This window comes from Glossina fuscipes, unplaced genomic scaffold (genome assembly GCF_014805625.2).
Source record: "Glossina fuscipes isolate IAEA_lab_2018 unplaced genomic scaffold, Yale_Gfus_2 27, whole genome shotgun sequence".
NCBI classification, from domain to species: domain Eukaryota; kingdom Metazoa; phylum Arthropoda; class Insecta; order Diptera; family Glossinidae; genus Glossina; species Glossina fuscipes.
This window is the reverse complement of record NW_023998422.1, coordinates 583,762-602,926: the sequence shown is the minus strand read 5'-3', so window position 1 is coordinate 602,926 and position 19,165 is coordinate 583,762. Positions and strand designations below refer to the sequence as shown.

At 31.7% G+C, this 19,165-nt stretch overlaps 1 protein-coding gene across 6 annotated transcripts in view; it reads right to left on the bottom strand.

The window, feature by feature from the left end:
• Nucleotides 1-557: 557 nt before the first annotated feature.
• Nucleotides 558-19,165, bottom strand: part of LOC119635880 (Down syndrome cell adhesion molecule-like protein Dscam2) — a 150,868-nt gene continuing 132,260 nt past the window's right edge. For 3 of the 6 annotated variants that reach the window (XM_038030903.1, XM_038030899.1, XM_038030900.1), the window contains exons 16-23: nucleotides 18,317-18,529; nucleotides 12,802-12,957; nucleotides 9,726-9,872; nucleotides 8,870-9,174; nucleotides 8,619-8,799; nucleotides 8,393-8,551; nucleotides 3,469-3,535; nucleotides 558-1,005 (exon numbers count right to left, since the gene is read on the bottom strand). In XM_038030903.1, coding sequence (XP_037886831.1) covers nucleotides 930-1,005; nucleotides 3,469-3,535; nucleotides 8,393-8,551; nucleotides 8,619-8,799; nucleotides 8,870-9,174; nucleotides 9,726-9,872; nucleotides 12,802-12,957; nucleotides 18,317-18,529 — 1,304 coding nt within the window. In that variant the 3' untranslated portion in view covers nucleotides 558-929. Of the gene's footprint in view, nucleotides 1,006-3,194; nucleotides 3,207-3,468; nucleotides 3,536-8,195; nucleotides 8,211-8,392; nucleotides 8,552-8,618; nucleotides 8,800-8,869; nucleotides 9,175-9,725; nucleotides 9,873-12,789; nucleotides 12,958-18,316; nucleotides 18,530-18,873; nucleotides 19,042-19,165 lie in introns of all 6 variants that reach the window. The other 3 variants (XM_038030898.1, XM_038030902.1, XM_038030901.1) reach the window with 2 other exon arrangements.

The window sequence follows — 19,165 nt, the reverse complement described above, 5'->3', positions numbered from 1 at the left end:
AGAAGAAATTCTTAATATGTTATATTAATTAATATATATGACTCTTTAGAAAAAATAATATCTTTTAAAAAAACTTTAAATTTTAAACAACAAATGAAGTATTATTAAAACTAGGTTTTTTGTTTATGTTTTTTCTTTCCTTAATTGTGCTTCTTTTGATATTTTCTTTATGCTTGCGGGCTTGTTGTTGCTATTTCTATGAAAATTATAAAAATCCTCTTTTTCAGTTTCTTCTTTTTTTTTTTTCTTCCTCTTTACTATTGTTTTTTATTTTTTATTTATTTTTTTTTGGTTTTCTGGTGTTTTGTCTTGAAGTAGTTGTGTTATTGGCTGTTTTTCTTTTTTAATTTTCGTTTCTTTTTTGTTTTTTTTTTTTTTCTTGTTTTTATTAAATATTAAATATTTATGTCAGTAGACTTTATGTTTATATTCATAATACACACTTAATAGTATATTTAAAAAAATGTTAATTTTATATATGTATATATAGAAAAATGCAATTAGTTTTCCTTGTTTTCTTTTTTTCTTAGTTTTCGCTTTTGTTATTAAAAAAATTTTTTTTTTTTTTTTTTTGTTATTATTAATTTTGTTATGGCTTTCGCACAATATTAATAATTAAAAAAGAATGCTTGAAAGTTGTGTTCTATTTGCTTTCTGTGGCTTAGCAACCAGTCTATTACATTCTTTTTAGTTCATTCCCTTTCCGCTAATAATGGAAAAAAAAATTAAAAAAAAAAAAGAAACTGAATCACACTCTTTTGCGCTCACAATACAAAACTTGGCTTTGTTTTTTTTTTTGTTTTAAATAAGTAAAAAATGAATATATGAATGATTGACTGACTGACTGGATGGTAAGTCAGAGTAGTCGCTAGAGTTCGCCTTATTTAAGTTGTTTTGTATTGTTATTCGGATGTTTAACATTTTACAAATTACACTGCCATAGTATCGTAGGCTGTGAATCCTGCGCCACTTTGTTGTTGGAGTTGTTTGGGACCGGCTTCGTTTCTATATTGTGAATATAAAAAAGAAAAAAAAAAAAAAAAAAAAACGAAAACAAAATTCATATAAATATTATAAGTAATGCATATTTTTTATCTCTTTATTAATTTTATTTAAAAAAATATTGCTTTTCATAATAATTATTATATATGAAAACGAATTTAAAATTAATTCTTAAACGTTTTAAACAAGCATAAATTTCATTATTATATTCTATGGTTAGCAGATGGATAATTTACTTAATTATTTTTACGGATTATTTTATTTCAAAAAAAGTTTAATCAGAACATATTTAGAACCGCTATAACGAATGCTCAAAGCAAAAAAAATCCTGAGAAAACAAAACAAACTTCTTTAAAGGAAAATGTGGGAAAAATTTTGGAAAATTGCCTTAGCACTGTGATTGAATTTTATGCCTTAGTAGTAGTGATTGAAGTTTATTAATTTATTTATTTTACAAATGCCAGGGAAGGTTGTCAGTCCACTTGCCGCCGAAATTGGCTTATTAGAAGCCCACACAAAGTTTACTTTCTTAATCTTCTTAAAAAAATGTAAAGAGGCAGGAGGAGAATGGATTCAGTCAATACTAGGTGTTTTGATCATAACGGTTGAATTCGAGAGTTTCCTCTACAAAATTAACTGTTTTCCGTTTAATATGGTAACAGCCGACGCTAATCAAGGAGCGCTCAATATTTTTCTTCTTCCCAATTAATTACTCTCGTTGTTCATTTCAAAAACTCTGCTGTCGAAGCCCGTCTGCTCCATCATATCGCAATCAACGGTTTAGAAGTGGCTACCCGAATTGACTGAAAATGCAATTTTTTGAACAATTCTTCCAAGCGCTGGCCACGATACACTGTTGCAGCTCGAAAGGGCCCGGCGTACCCATCGGGCAGAACGCCTCCTAATTATCACTTGTTTAGAGCGATAAAGAAGTGCGAAAATGGACCGATGGATGAATCACTGTCAAACCAATATAAGTTCGTTCGGCATGATATCGCCCTGTTGTAGAAAATAATGGGAACTATTTTTTTTTACCGTTTAAGAAGATTATGCTGTAAAGCATCTTTCACTTTGACAACACTTCAGAACTTTGATGGTAAGGACCAGAAATCTATTTCAAATCCATAAAAATACCCTCCCTTGTTTAAATATTCCCCGTTTAATGCAACGAAAGTGTCTGTTTTGCTGCATCAGTGTGCCAAGCGCCTGAAATAGGCAACAAAATTTATAATTCATCAGCCAAAGTTGTAGTCACCATCAAAAACTTTAGGGTTAAGCCGAAGTTATAGTCAGCATCAAAAACTTTAAGGTTAAGAACCTTTTAATTTCTTGGCAGAAACACTGAAGGCTTTCGAATCGCTCGCAGCCTCATATATCCTCAAGAGTCCTCTTCGTGAAGCTTCAATAACATATTTTCATTTGGAACTGCTTTCAGATAAACATAAATAGCTTCGAAAGATATCTATTAACGATTTAGAGAAATTACAAATCAGCAAGTAAACCCTTAAGCCGGTGCTTATAGCATGTAGGAACGACTCAGGGGAAAAGGCCCGCAATTTCGAGGGAAAACAATTTAGGGTGAACGGTTTTCTTCCACCTACTAGAGAAAGTTCAAAGCATCTATTCATTTCTTTTGGAAAAATTTACAGGTTTAACGCCTAAAACTATACACGTTGTACAGATTGCAGAGCGACACGATATTTAAGATATAAAGTCGGAACATATTGTTTTATTTTCGCTTCCTTTTAATGATATATTTTTACGAATTAATTCACTAACAACGTCGAGCATTCGCTATTGATGATGACATGTTTTCACACACAATACATATACGTTTTACTTTCACAAACTGTGATTTGCTTTGAATGAAAAGTAATCATTGTAACAAACGAATATTAAAAAATATATATATAATATTTACATAAAATACAATAAATAAATAAAAGACAAAAAAAAATGATTTGGAAAAAAAACATGCAAAGAAAATTTAAGAAAATCAAATTGAAATATGTTTTTAATTTTTTTTACATTTTTTTTTTCTTGATTGCTTTTTTTTTTTTTTAAACAAAAGAAAAGAAAACACGGCCCAACTATTTTACTTACATATAATTACACATACATATGAACACACACATACATCATGCTAAGTTACATATTTATTTACACAACACATAATATATTAACAAACTTACAAGTGTCGGCGACTAAGTTTTTGATTTAATTATTAATTATTTAATATTTTTTTTTTGGGGGGGGGAAAGTAGGTAGATATTTAAGGTTGTGATAGAGAGATTAATTGGAATATGGAAAATATTTCAAATTGTGAAAGATGTAAAGAAAAGAGATTTATAATTGATTAATTAGTTTTTTTTTTTTTAATAAAAAAAAAGTTTTCTAAATTGAAAGATATTTTTTTAGTTTTTTTTTTTTTTACATTTTATGAAACTATTTATTTAATTACTTTACCTTTCAATTAATTTACGCATTTCTTCAGTAGTACGTTGATCCTTTTGATGGGGGGATCTTTTAACAGCTGTTAGGTTGAGTTTTGTTTTTTTTTTGTTCATTTTTTTTTTTTTTGGAATTTTATTATTAAAGAAAAGTGCAACAAACCCCACCATCAGAGAGTAATATTTAATTTAATTACACATTCCATTACAAATCATAAAAAATAGGAAAAAAGAAAGAACAAAATTAAAAAAAAAATTAAAAATTATATTTAAATAACATTTTATAAAAATTAAGAAATTATTTATATACAAATATATGCAAAAACTTTATGGAAATACGTGTTCAAATATCTGGAGAGGTAAAAGTGCTATGAACAGTGTTGCCGAAAAACTGCTTCGTCGCAACGTCGTTTATGTTAGTCTTCTTCAGTAGGCTTCTCTTATTAGGTCTAAAACTTTTATGGGAAAAACTCATGAGAGTAGAGAACAAGGAAAAAAAACTTGGGCATTAAAAGTAGTAAGCTGAAGGCAGGCGGTGATGATGTAATCAGTCTCAAGTTGTAAGAGCAAATAAAGCATTTTTTGGACTTTGCATTAACTTTAGTATTGCGAAGGAAAAGCCCCAAACACTAAAATATCAAATTTTGTATAGAAAACGGTTTGTCAAAAAAATGCTTTCTAACTTGTGACGTCTCTAAGATATTGCTAAACACGTCCTCATGCAACACTTCAAATTGTCAAATTGTTAAAGAGGAATATTACTTAACCTATACGTTATTTGTTTGAATAGGAAGGATCCGTCTAGCCTTCAACCCTTTCAGCTAAAGAACTCAGCCCCATCGTCAATACCTCAACACTATTAAAAAGTTAGATCGTGATCATCTTCTTTGATGGAGCTCAATTTCATATTAACAGTCCAGTAAATAAGCAAAATCATCGTTTTTGCTACGAAGGCAAAGCACAAGTTATTCACGAAGAACTTTTACACTTAAAGAAAGTATGTGCTGTGGTTTTGAATTGGAGGTGTCACCGTTTTTTTTTTTGCTTTGAAAATAAATGAGGGGTGTTTGCAATGTGTTGCATTCTTGTCAATTTTTGTTTAGATCTTTTTCAGATCTATTGAAGAATCTCTCTAAATTTGATTCCTGCCCATTAACGCCACGTTGCTGCTGTTTAGTTCAACAGATCATGAGCTTGAATAAGATTGAAGAACATAATTAATGCACCTTACGATCCACAATGTCTATATGTCTACATTTTACAAAAGAAAGCAAACACTTCACAAGAGAAGTTTTTAGAAATAGGTTCAGGAAGGGGAAGAGAAGTCAAGCTTCTATTTTGCTTTTGAATATCAGAATAATTTTCGGAGAATTTCTAAAAATTTTCTAAAGTCAGTGCAAGGTGTTACTGTTTACAATCGGCAACACTTGTTTAATAATGATATGGTTTTAAAAATATTTTCAGGCATTAGAATGCCTGTCTCCAGTGTTCTGGGAAAATTAGTTAACAAAAAAGAATAAGAACAGCTCGTTACTAGAAAGAGAAGGAAATCGAATTTTGTTGCTAATATTTTTCAATAGTTTACCAGAAAATGTTTAAAAAACTTTTGTCAAAACTAGAAAAGACTACGGAAAAGAGAAAATATTTGTCGTCTCCGTCTCTTATTGGTATGAATAAATTATTGTTACAAGGAATCTTTGCAAAATGTTGTTTTGCTGGATTTCATGCTCATTAAGATTTTCTGAAGTAGACGCAAACCTATTTTTGTGAGGCCAATAGGGACCACATAAACGCATAAAAAAAGACCGCAAGCATGTGAAAAAATTTTTTTTTATGCGTTGCTTAGGGACCTTACAAACGCAAAAAAAAACAAGTTTAAGTTAAGTTAAGTATGCATATTATTTTAACTTCGCACGCTATAAATGGGATCAAGGCAGGTTTAAAAATCACCGCAATGTCTAATACGAATCTTTATTGCATTTCATTGCATTCTATTGCGTTAACGAAAAAAAAGAAATATTGAGTCTAAGAATAAACGTAAAATAGAAATGTAAGTACACACACGTGAATGATTAAAACGAACACAAAGCCCTTATTCGTTTTTAGACTCAATATTTTTCTCGATTTTTTATCGCGCAGCAAATTTATAGCGGCGATTTCCTTCAAGATCCAATTAAAGCTGTTTTTTTTTTCGATTTTATAAATTAGTATGAGAGAAAAAAAAAACACACCCTACAAATTATATAAATACATCACATGCATGTTTTTATTTCTTGTGCATTATATAAACATTGATGAGAACCATAAGATGACAAAAAAAAAAAAAACACAAAAAACACAAAAAAATTAGTTACAAAGGAGTAAAAAAAAAATAAGTTTTTGGATACGAAAAATCGTAGAGATGTGCATTAAGAAATTTTGAAAGATATGCTTAAATTATAAAACATAAAATTCATACAGAAAAAAAAAAATGTTAAAATTAAAAATTTATGGCATAATAATAATAATAATAAGTAGAGGCAAAACACAGTATGAGAATTAGATATAATGCTTAAGCTTAAATGGTTTTGCGTTTCTCCGAAAGCGATACACTGATGATGACTTTAATGTTCACAAATATCATGATATTATGCATCTATTGATTAGCAATAAGAAAAAGCAAATATCATATACCCACCACCGCAATATTTGTTGCATTTGCTGATGCGATCTATTGCGCGTTATTGACAAAATACATTTAATAAGTATAAGAAGTACGTGTTTTAACTGTACTTATAAGCATTGGATTCGTGGGTGTTTTTGATTTTAGCGGAAAGTTTTGCATTGATGATTGAAAGGGGCTTTTTCTTAAGCGTGCGATTTACTTTATTAGATATTATTTAGATATTACATATTAATTTATATTGGGTTCTCTCTCTTCTCCTTCACAATTTCCTTGAACACTGGCAACCTATCATTCAGAGAGCAACAACATTTGTAAGTTGTCAAAATATAACAAGCGTTTACAGCTCTTTTGTTAAGTGAACAACTGAAAGCTTTGAGCAGACACTGTATACTTTTTCTAATGTGTTTGTGCTTTAGTACGAATTCGGGAAATTAGTTACGAGTTTTGAAAAGAGCATACCGTAGAGCGAAAAAATTAATCTTCCGTAGAAAAGTTACATACCTACATATATGGAAATATGCACATAATATGAAAATGCGTTCTTGCTAAAGAAATTGTTTTAAAGAAAAATTCCCTTGCTTTTGCGAAATACAAATGCATCAAATTTTAAAGACGCTTTTCCTAAATTTTACATGACATAAAAAGTCTCCGCGGTTTTTTGGTCTCTTCCAAACTGCCATGTGATTAATGTTTAGTGCCTCTGCTATTTGCTGACAGCTTGCGTGTCGGTCTTGCTCCAACAGTTGAAAAATTTCATTGACTTCTTCAGTGACAGCGAGGCGCATCTTTGACATCGAAATTTCCGGAACGGTATTGAGAAAACCTCCCATCACAGCACTTCACAAATTTTTCGGCAAGTTTCACCTTTTTTGTAACAAAAAACGACCACATTCTACCCATTTTCAAATCAATATAAGTTTTTAACCGAGCAAAGAATTAGAAAACTATCCGCACGAAATATGTAGCCTTAAGTGCCACCTTTTAAGCACATGTTCGTTTGAGACAATCGAGTGAATGTTGCCCGATATTAAGAGATCAACATCGTCCTATGGAAAAAACCCCGGGGAATATTCAATAATATTTATTAGTTGGGTAATATTCATACGACTGGTGTTGGAAATTCGTTCTGTACAGCGCAATTGAAGGCTCTCTTCTGTTTCCTTTTCTTTCGTTTGCGTTCATTTCTTGATTTGTGGCTTTTTATGCGCCTTTTTAAAAGTCAAGCGTCAAGAGCAAAGAATTAGAAAACTATCTGCACAAAAAATATATGAGTTGAAATGTGACCTATTAAGCATGTCTTCGTTTGAGTCAATCACGTGAGTGTTGCTCGGTATATAGTGGCAAAAAACAGCGAAGACTTTCTTTATCGATCTTTATATACCATTCTGGGCGATAAATTTTTGATGAAATCATTATGTCACCAAGGACGAACTTCTAGGATTCCTGGGGGAAAAACCGAATCAATTAATGTTTTTTTTTTTTTTTTTCTTTTTAATTATCTATAAATTTTAGCCTTTCATAAGAACTATTACTTAATTTGACTAAGTTTACAAAAATTACTTCAGCAACGAAACGCCACAGACTTCAAACCCATTGAAGGAAATTTTGAGTTTTCTCCGACAACTTATATTTATGGAATCCATATTATTTATAAATTTTTTATGGATAAGATACGGTTATACGGTTCTGTTTTTAGAAAGTCAAAATTTAGGTGGTGGGTATAAGATGCCGAAAATAATCTATTTTATAATGAAGATGAAATACTTAAATTGATGAATAAAGACGCCTAAAATTATTTTCGAAACTTTCGTATAAGTGCCTCCAATATAAATTGATAGTTTGAAATTTTACGGAAAGATTGAATTTTGTAACCTGGGTAGCAGACCCCATAGCAGAAAAATTCTCAATTATTATATAAAAAAAAATTGAATATCAATTCATTTTGGTACACTTTTCCTAATACATGTAATCATTATGAGCATTGGTGAGCGATGGATGATAAGCGTGATGATTTGAGATGTTACTGACAAATTTTAACAAATTTTCTTTTGAAATTGATTTTAGTTCTCCACACTCACCATCTCTAGAATCTTCTGTTTAATTTTTTAAATCAATAAATTATTAAAATTCAAATACAAAAAAAAAAAAAAAAAAAAAAAATGTTTGATTAAAATTTTAATTTTGAACATTTTTAAAATTTTTGTATTTTTGTTTTTCTTCTTCTTGTTTTGTATATACCATAAAATAATTGTCGTTAAAGTATCAGAAAACTCACCGCCATAATTGCCACGCGGTCCATGATCGCGATCACATTCAGCTTCTGAGATCTCATTACTTTCCTTGGAATCATTAAATGAGGAGTTGCTCATGTCATGATTACGTGGAGGAGGTGGTGGTGGCTCGGGGGAGCTGTTGCCTGGATTGCGTGCAGAACCTAAGCAAGCAATCGCAAAATTTTCAATTACGTAAAAAACACAAATTGAAATTATCTAATGACTGACCGACACTGCGTCTACCCATGGAACCACGTGAGCCATAGTGATCGTAAGGAGTGCCATAGGGGCCACCGTACTGCGAACCATATTGATCTTCTTCGGGAGCGCAATTAGCTGGATCGTCATACTCAGGGCCGGGACCAGAATACAAACTGCCTCCTTGCGAGTTAACACGAGTGTAACGGCGCTATTATTAAAACAAAAGACGAAGATATGTAATTGAGCGCGCATATGAAAAATTGGCAAAGTTTACTAACATATTGATCTTCTTCAGCACAGTTAGCAGGATCATCGTATTCTGGTGCCGGTGTATAAATTGACGATTGGCCTCCTTGACTATTTTTGCGAGCATAGCGATTAGCACGTGGCATAGATTGAGAACCAGAACGTGAATGCATGTGTCCGGGATGACCGGGTGGTCCCATAGTGCCAGCATGACCGGGTGGAGCATGACCGTTTTGATGAGGGAATGTCTGGAAATTCATAGCCTTGGTAGGATCCATTTCCTCGCGGAAGCCCAACAAATGGAAAGTGGCGTAAGGACAAATCTCATCTTCCATACCTAATTTCATTTTTATTGGTTTTTTTCCATTTTATTTGATTTATTTAAAAGAAATTAAAAACGCAAATTAGTAAAATATTTACGACTTTTTGTAAAAATTGTGTGTAAAATGTTTAGTGTAATTAAAACTCTGTATACTCTGGAGTGTATTAGATAATAAAAAAAAAAAAAAAAAAAAAAAATACAAAAGAAAAGGAAACATGCCATCTAAGTATATATATGAGCTGAGATCTAAGCCAAACACCGTGCTATAGCAACATACTTACTGCTGAAATGTGGTAAGTTAGAGACAGACCTTGAGATTAGTTAATGAAATGATTCGAACATAAAAAATAAAAAAGTAAATAAAAAAAAAATGTATGTACAATAAATAAGATTAAATAATTTATTATTATTAACAAACAAATGAGTTCAGATTTAGTTATTTTCAAATTAATAAATTTTGTTAATTTTTTTCCATCCCCTTGCAATAAATTTTTGTTGAATAAAATTTGATTTAATTTAAAATTAGGAAAAACAAAGAAACAAACATAAAACCCTTTTCTCTTTACCTGGATGTCTATAGTTACATTCGGCTATGTTATGACTGTGACCATAAATATTATTGTGAGCTGGTACTGGTGGTGGTTTTAGTTCTTCGTACAGATTGGGACGACGTGGATCCCAAGTTGAGTGACTAGTACGCATACCAGAACGAGCTGTTTTTTTTTTGAAAATATTTATGTACCCAACTATTATAAAAAACAACATTCACCTTTTTTTTTTTTTTTTTTTTTTTTTTTAAACAATTCTTATTTTTTAGCGTAATTTTGTCTTAAATAAAGAAGACACAATACTTAAAGAAAATTAGTCATATAACGAAAAGGCGGTATGGTATGGGAGTTTTTAAAACGTTCGCGTAAAAAGACTTGAACTTAAAGAAATGAATAAAAAGCTTATAATTAAATACCTTACACCACTTTGCTTAATAGTATTATTCATATGATTTTTTAAAATATGGATGTTATATGGTAAGGCTCGTCCTTGGGCCAAAAAAAACTGGTGTACCAAATTTCATCAAAACATCCCAAAAACTACCTGCAGGTTTCACATATGAAAACCATAAGTATGTTATATGGGGAATGGTGGAAAAAGTGCACGGACCTGAACTATTTTCAATAGCGTTTGTCTTTGGACCAAAGTACGTCTCCGTACCGAATTTCATTTAAATATCTCCAAAAATGGTGAACTGTAGCTTAAAACCACATTTATACGGACAGACAGAAAAGCTTATATCAGTTCAGAAAGTGATTCTAGATCGCTCAGCATAAAAAAAAATATGTCTATCTCAAGTCCTTCTGGGTGTGGCAGACATCCGTACAAATTTAATATATCCTTGTATCACAAGTGGTGTAGGGTATAAAGAAGGAAGATCTTATTGTCATCAGAGATTTGTGTGTAATACAAAAACATTGAAATTTATGTAATGAAATTTTAAATAGACATTTTTAAGTAATAAAATGAATAAAATTTAGAGTTTCAGAACACTTTGTCAAAAAGTTCAAACGTAACATGAGTTTAGAACTCAATTGTGCTTAGGTGATTAGGTGATTAAAATGATCAAGAAAGTATTTTTAAAATGTTGCAGGGAGTTCGCAATAGTTCTCTCTTCTTAAGCGACACGAGCTATGTGGAAAAATCAGTAAAAAAATTAAGGCCACCTAGCGACTAATCTTTATGATCCACCTCTTCAAACCGATACATTCAAATTGTAGATATATGCTTTTTATATGAGAATTTGTATTGGTTTAGTGGTCGCATCGTTCGCACATTAAGAAAATTAAGACCAAACTATTTGTAAAAATCCGCCTTGGATGCTTAAGAAATCTTATCAGCAAACGTGGACTGCATTTTACGATTAAAGACGTACTTTGTGAATTCCAAAGCCTTTCCACACACGTAGATGCGTTACAGTAGAAGGTAGATGGCGGATCAAGTGCATCAACGATTGTGGGTAAAGTCGCAAGCGATGGCTTCGTGAAGCGTATTCAATCATGATATTGCCAATCCAACCGACAAAGCAAAGGTTTTGGCATCTTGAAAAACCTTGCTTGTCCAATTCCCAATGATTTTCAAACTTATGTTTAGATTAGAAAAGAGTTTTCATATTATGTAAGTGATATTTGCAATTCTTCAAACTTTTAGGGCGCGTCTAAATTTACCTTACATCGCCAAAATCGACACTTTTTGATTTTAACAAGTAATCTTGATACCTAAGAGCAATGGATGAATTTAAGCGGCTTTTTTCTTTGAATTAAACAAAGAAAGTAACATTTGCTCTCAAATGATATTCGAAGATCGAAAAGCCTTTCCTACGCATGTTAAGCGCATGTACTATGGCGGATAACATGGATATAATACTTTGACATAAAATATAATTCTTTCATGCTATAAAGGGAGTGAACGAGGGGGTGAGAATGAAAGGGAGAGGAAGACAGAGAAAGAGAGAATGATAGAGAGAGGAGAGTGAGAGAAAGGGGACCTAGAGATAGAGAGTGAGAGAGAGAGAGGGGAGACAGAGAGAGTGAGAGAAAGACCTAGAGATAATGAGAGGCTAAGTGAGTGGGAGAGGGGGAAAGAGAGTAAGAGAAAAGGATGTTGAGAGGCGGAGAGTAAGGAAGAGGGAATGACAATGAGAGAGAGAGCTAGAGAGAGTTGGAGGGTGAGCAAGAGAGTGGGATTGAAGGGCGGGGGAAGAGTGAGGGAAAGGGTTGGAGAGAGTTGGGGAATGAGGAAGAGAATTTGAATGTGTTTGAGATTTGATTTTTGGAAGAAATCGTACTAGACTACGCTTTTGTGCTAAAGATCACAAAGAAATCAGAAGTTCAATGAAGAATGGCCAAGATTAATGCTTGCATTGCGGTTGTATTACACACATCTCTCTGTATTAACCGCATATTTAGAAAAGAAAATTCTTTACAATTAGTTTTTTTTCCAGATTCTTAAAATGCTATGTAAAAAATTAATTATTATTTATAATTTATAAAAATTGTTAATATCTATAAAATGTTGAATTGAAAAATCTAAATTTTCTAAAAACCAACCATACCTATATATAATATAAAACGTGCAAAATTTATGAAAAAAAATTATTATTGTTTTGTTTTTTGACTTTTTGTGCACAAATTTATCTAAAAACATCTAATAAAACATTTACGTATTATTGTGTATTAATATAATTACTAAAAAAGAAGAAAAGGTGAGATTTTCTGTTTTAATAAGCAAAGCTTCGGTGCTTTGGAAACAAAAAAATTTTTCTTATCGTGCTATGAAAGGAACTTGCGATTTTCAGAGGCAGAACTAAAAAAAGAAAAATAAATTTTCAATAAATCCGTTTTTTATATACATATATATGTATGTATATGCGCATGTATATATATGAATAAAGTCCGTTTTATTCGACTTTGAAGTGAAGCGGGGGGGATTTTGCTTTGCGGGCGTTTTTTTTTTTTTGCAACTCATAAAAATTGTTGTTGTTTTGAGTTTTGGAAAAAAAAAAATTTTTTTTAAAAATGTAATAAATAATATGAAAACATATTAATAAATGTTGGTTTTTTGGAAAATTTAGATGCTTACTTATAACTGTACCTCGCTTGATCCGATCGCAGGTATTGTAATTCGAGCCGGGCACAGGAGGCAGCTTACGATTGGGTGGAGCAATGTAACCCAATTCGTCACGTAAGTCGGGGCGGCGTTTATCCAGGGTGGCACCAGGTCCCATTGTCTGATTGTAAACTACATCGTCTAGAATTAATATATGGTATCGCAAAAACAAAAAAAAAAGTTATACACACTGAAGATGCTTTTACCCGTTAAACACGGACATACACATAGAGAGATTGAAAGAAGTTTTCTTACTTTACTTCTGTTTTTCTTTTCTTTTTTTTTTGAATTATTTATTTCAAGAGAATTCTTCTTCTTCTTCTTTGTTTGTTTCATTTAATTGTAATAAAAGATTTTGTGCATTGTTCAATAATTGAAAAAAGTGCTTTCGTTTCGCTTAGTAGTAGTAGTAGGTAGTACTTCACGAGACATAATGCAATGCAATATAAAAATCAATCAATCAATTCATTTCGATTCAAATCAAATACACATTTCCACAAGTCACTCACAAAATTCAGTTTACTCTGTAATATCGATCAATCGCTTGTATATATGAAAGTGCTTGAAACTAGATGTTCTTACTTTTTTAGTTTAATGTGTTGTTTGCAAAATTTTTTAGGAAAAAAAAAACGTAAAATTAATTAATAGTTACGATATAAGGCAATACGTTAAAAACTTTTTTGTAAAACTTCTTCTTAATGAATGATTAAAATGAAGAAATGTTTTTCTATAATTTTATGATTGTTTTTTTTTTTTTTTTTTTTTATTTTTTTAAAAAACAATTTTGTTTGGGTTAAAATATTATTGAAAAAAAAAAAAATATTTTTTTAAAAAATTAAGGAGGAAAGTTTAAAAAAAAATTCAAATTAAATGTAAAATGATTTTAAAAAATTTTTTTTTTTTTTTTTTTACACGGAATAATGTACACGTTATATATACAGATTAATTGTTGGTTTATTTATATATATTCTAGACACAGAGCCGGAGCAAAGGGGACTAAAGGGGAACAAAGGGGAGCTGAGGCTATATATATATATATATATATATATATGTATGTATGTATATGTATATACACATATATTCGGCATTACATATTAATAGGCTTTGACATTATTATTTACATTTACTGGCTATGAGAGACAGATAGGGTTAGAGAAAACAGATAAAATTTTGTACATTTTTTTCTTTTTTTTAAAATTTTTTATGAAAGAGTTTGGAATATATTTGATTAAGAAAACGTGTATATAACTTACACAGTATGCATATGATATAGACACATAAACATATTCAATAAAGGTTAAATTGTATAAGTGTGTATTAGTGTTAGTGACATGGACCTTGTTAAAATATAAAAAAAAAAAAATATTACGTTCTTATATATCTATTGATTGCACGTGAGCTATTATAGCCATCTAGGAACTCCAAATCAAGCAATTATTCAATGGCCAGAAAGTAAGTTCAATTCTGATCAATATAATCTCGCATATATTTTGAAAAATTTTCATTCCTTGTTGAAAGAAATTTTTAAAATTTTTAAAAATGGAAATCTGAAATGGAGGATAACTTCTGTATTCCCTTATTTTGTGTTTGAATGTGGCAACTACACAGTTAAATATATTAGGTCGAGTCATAAGTAATTTCCGTTTTTCCTAACTTGCGGACTTTCCCTAATTTCTCCAGCTAGTGGGTAACATTTGATTGGGAGTTAGCGAACCTCTAATATTGGCTTTAAAAGGTTGTCGTCAAAGTAAGAAGAACGTCCCGCCCTCAGACCATCTTTTAAGATCGTATCTTCAGAACCGAATTTTATAAACCAATTTCTAACTGCCCGATCAGTTATCAGTCCTTTACCGTGTACGTTGAATGTTTTTTCAGCTGTCGCCTTAGCGGTATTGCATTGTTTAAATTCTCAAAGCATTACATGTCGAAAATGCACTTTTTGACTCCCCATCTGAGAGTTTAAGAAAAGCAGCTGAATGTAACAGTTGACAGGAGACTAACTGAATCCTCGTCTATATAGTGAAAACAAAGTCTGGTTGATTACGGTGGCATATAGTGGTTAAATGCGAACAATATATTCCACATTCCTGCATCGAAAGTTACTTACGACTCGACCTTATAAGTATAAGTAAGCTGGTATAGTTAGGTAATAAGGTAGAGTAAGTTTAGTTGGAACGAAAACGCCCCATACGTATATTTTATGGTTGGGGACGCTCTAGAAGCTCTATATAAGTATTTAAGATCACGCGGAAAGGATCAAATCGTAAGCTTAAGAAAACACTGTCGTCAGAAATATGCTTGCAAAGTTCCAGTCGCCTTGGCCCGAATTTTTGATACCCCAACCCGTCATCGAGTTTGTAAGGCAGACGGTGTAAGATTCGGGCGTATAAGGTGAAAAAGTTACACTGACTATTTTGAATGGTAATCCGAAATATTTTTATCAAGTACGATTTCAATATATTTTGTTTGGCCGCAATTGGCCTATTAAGCTGGTAGGGGAATCACGTCATTCTTACTCTTAAGTTGGTATTGGTACAAGTTTTAAGTTAACATCTGGTAGAGATTTTTTTTTCTTTTTACATCGGATGACCCTTATTTTACCTCGCTTTGAGAAACGTTCGTATCGAATTTCATGCCAAAATTCTGTTATGGATTGTGGGTTATAGCTTTTTGTGTATTAGCGAATACCATGCCGATTAAGAATATCCTCCTTAAAAGGTCACCTGCTCGGGCCGTTGCAAACAAACGGACAACTTTAGTGAATGTTTAACCTTCAATGATGAGAATGTAAAACAACACCTTTACGTTCCTACGAATTTTAGAATTTCATAATCTTACAGACTTCTCCATCGTACGATCAATACGAAAGCATTTTGACGCATGACGGATGCGTTGCATTAATACATCGTCTAGTCGTGTGCTCTCTAGTAAAATATCTATATTGACTTTAAAATGTGTTGTCTCTCAAACAACGGCTGACAAAAATTTCATGTCATTTCGAACAATTGCTTATGAGTTGTTTTCGAAACAGTGGAAAATCCGGATGCGTTGTGTTGACTAAAAACTGCCTCAGCGCTGATTCCATGTATTAAGGCAGCACTTCCCATATTGATGATCAAATTAGAACTTCGTAGAAAACTGTGCCTCACCTATATTTGTTGATGTTGAGGCCAAATGGAGACCTTTTTTCCATCAGAGAATTTGTACGGAAAGGATCCGAAAAATAAATCAATGTACTCTATTTGTAGCATAATAAGTTTATCATCATCCTTACGGAGCGCTTTCCCTTAATCGAAAAACTATACCTTATTACCCTATGAAATCATATTATTTTTAAAAATGTTTATAAGGGAACGAGTTCGCAAATGGTACCATTTGAAGCAAATGTTCTACATTTATTATTAAAAAGAGCCATATCTTTCAGGCAACAACTTTATTAAAATAGAGCATTATACGAGGAGTGATCATAAAGATGGTCCGAACCAATCCATGAACAAGCCGTGAAAAGACATCGGTGAAGCAGAAAAATGCATAGAACAACAACGGACAAAACGGATAATTAGACAGAAAACATGAAAACGCGTAAGAAAAATATTCTGAAGCGGCTGGTTTAATAAGTGGCTGGTTCCTGGTATATATCAATTATCGATTTTTAAATTTGCCTTGATGTACTAACTCTACGTGTTTAGAGTGTTCTTGTTGTTGCATCTACGTGAGATTCAAATATTTTTCTTTAAATTTTGTTTGTGTAAAACTCTTTTTAACAGATTGTTATTAGACATGCCTACCATTTGTCTAAAGAGATGTATTATGGTACAATTTTTAGTTGAACTTACGCATTATTTTGTGGCTTTTTGGGTGTATTCGTTGAAATGTGTACTTGGTTGGTTATTTATACTACGTTTAATAGTTATAAGCATGCCATATGATTTAGTACAACATCTATAATAAAATGAATTTAATTTAAATTTAAGGTAAAAAAAAAAAACACATTAAAAATAAATATTACCTAATATTTTAAAAGCTTACTAAGAAATAGTTATGTGAGAAGAGAAGAAAAGTGATTATATTCGCCCGTAAGGGATCATTCTTTACATCCATGATTGTAATTTGTTTTCCAAATTTTCTCTTGTTCACAAAATTTGTTATGTTTAATTTTATACATATAACATTATTGCACAGTGGTATTTGTCGGCATCTCGATTTATGTTTGTAAAGGATTTAATGACGGATTTAATGTTCTTTCAAGAGAAAGCTTAACTTGTTGGCGCACGATATATAAAGAATGCGTCATCAATCTTGGACTAGCCTTGGATATAAGACACTTTATGTAAACGTGTTTTGTTTTCTGAGAGGTGCGAGACCTATATGCCAATTTTGCCCAACTTCCCACGACTTTGCTGCCGCATTATTTACCTCGTGTCACGCCGTTGTAGATAATTAAGACAAAATATAAATCAATTGCAAAGAAAGAACTTTAAGTGGGTTTGGATCGCAAAGCAGTAGTAGTTATAGATGCGATGCATTGTGATATGCGTTTTTTCACAATCCCTTTTCATCTCTTTATTGGTAAAAGAAGAATGCAACCATGCACTGTAAAGGGATTGTGAAATTCGGCCGCGCCAATTTAAAAATTTTGGGACGGGAGATGGCGGACTGTAATGACAGAACCAGAAAGAGAGAAGGAGAACAAAGATGGTGGATCGTGAATGGTTTTCCATAGACATCATGGACCGAAGGAGATTTTAGGCAGGGGGGACATATAAAGGCTCAGGCGCACAAAGGAAGCCCATTCGCAAGTTTATACGTTTTCGGTAAGTAAGTAAGAGTAAGTGCGTGCTGTTCTTTTAATTGTAACAGTCTAAGAATGTCTATGAACCAAAGTATAGCACACCTCCCACATCTCGTGAACAAGCTACCTCAGCAAAGACACGTATATCGATTTCATAGGCCTCCGATCCTTCTAAATTGACACTTTCGGGTTGTCCCTAAATCTAATGCAATTAATACTTTTCTATAAACACACCGGAAGGATGAAGACAGCACTATTATTGCAGTGTTTGGAACCCACAATTGCTGAAATTGATGACAAAATGATGTTGGGTGCATGGGAGAATGGGAATTGATCGATAAAGAAAATGTTTTGAAAAGTACCGGCAAAAACCATTATTTGCATTTTGAAAAACGAATCAAAATCTTTTCTTGAATCTTGAGTACAAGTTAAAATTCTTGGAATTTTATTACAGAGATGGATGTAACTTTGTGTGTTTATTGTGTGTGAAGAGTGACTTTAGAAAATCAAATGTGTCCTTTAGGAATTTAAATTTAAATTCCCTTAAAGTTTTGTATGTAAGTTAAAAACAGAAATAAAATAAAATATTATTTGTTATAATGTTTAAATTAATTAAAAATGACACCAAAAAGAAATAACAAAAAAAAAAAAAATTAATCAATCAATCGCACAAGCATTCCAACAATAAACATTAGACAATGAACCTACAATAGACATCCTTTTGTCCGCCACGCAAATCATCGGCACGGCGTCTTGACAAAGCCACGCAAACGACCAAAATACCCACCGCAACCACTATAACGGTGGCGATAAGTGGTACCATAAAGTTTAGATCTAACCATTCGGGCATCCAGGCGGGCAATCGTATGCGGGTATGCAAATTTCCAGAACCGCGACCATCATCCAGAGGAGCGATTGTGCCTTTGTTGTATTTGGTGGATAACATTTTTTTTTTTTTATTACAAAGACATGCATTTTGTTTTTTTTTGTGTATTAAGCCATAGCACAATATATATAATAACACGCACACAAATAAGATATGCGGATGCATTTTTTTATTTTTATTTATTTATTTTTTTTTATTTTTATTATTAAAATATTTTTTATAACCAAACAAAATGAATAGGTATTAAAAAAAAAATAAATAAATAACAAAAAAATAAAAAAAAAAAAAAAAAACGAAAGTAGAAAGAAAAAGAGAGAAAGAGAGAGAAAGAGAGAGAGAGAGAAAGACAAAAAAATTAGTTAAACATCTTGATATATACCTTTATGATGATTGCCTTTGTTACGTAGTATACAAATAACAATAATGGCAATGATTATGACTAGCAAAGCGGCTACCACGGGCACGACTAAGTTTAAGTTCGACAATATGATGCGTATTGTATCCTCGGCGGTTAATTCGGGCAAATCGCGCGATGGAGCAATAGTTCCTGTAACAACCAAAGATTAAACCATAGAAAAAACAACAGCGAAGAGCACAAAAGGCTTGCAACTTCTTTTCCAATTTGCTTGTTTTTTTTTTTTTTTTTTTTTTTTTTTTTTTTTTTTTTTAAT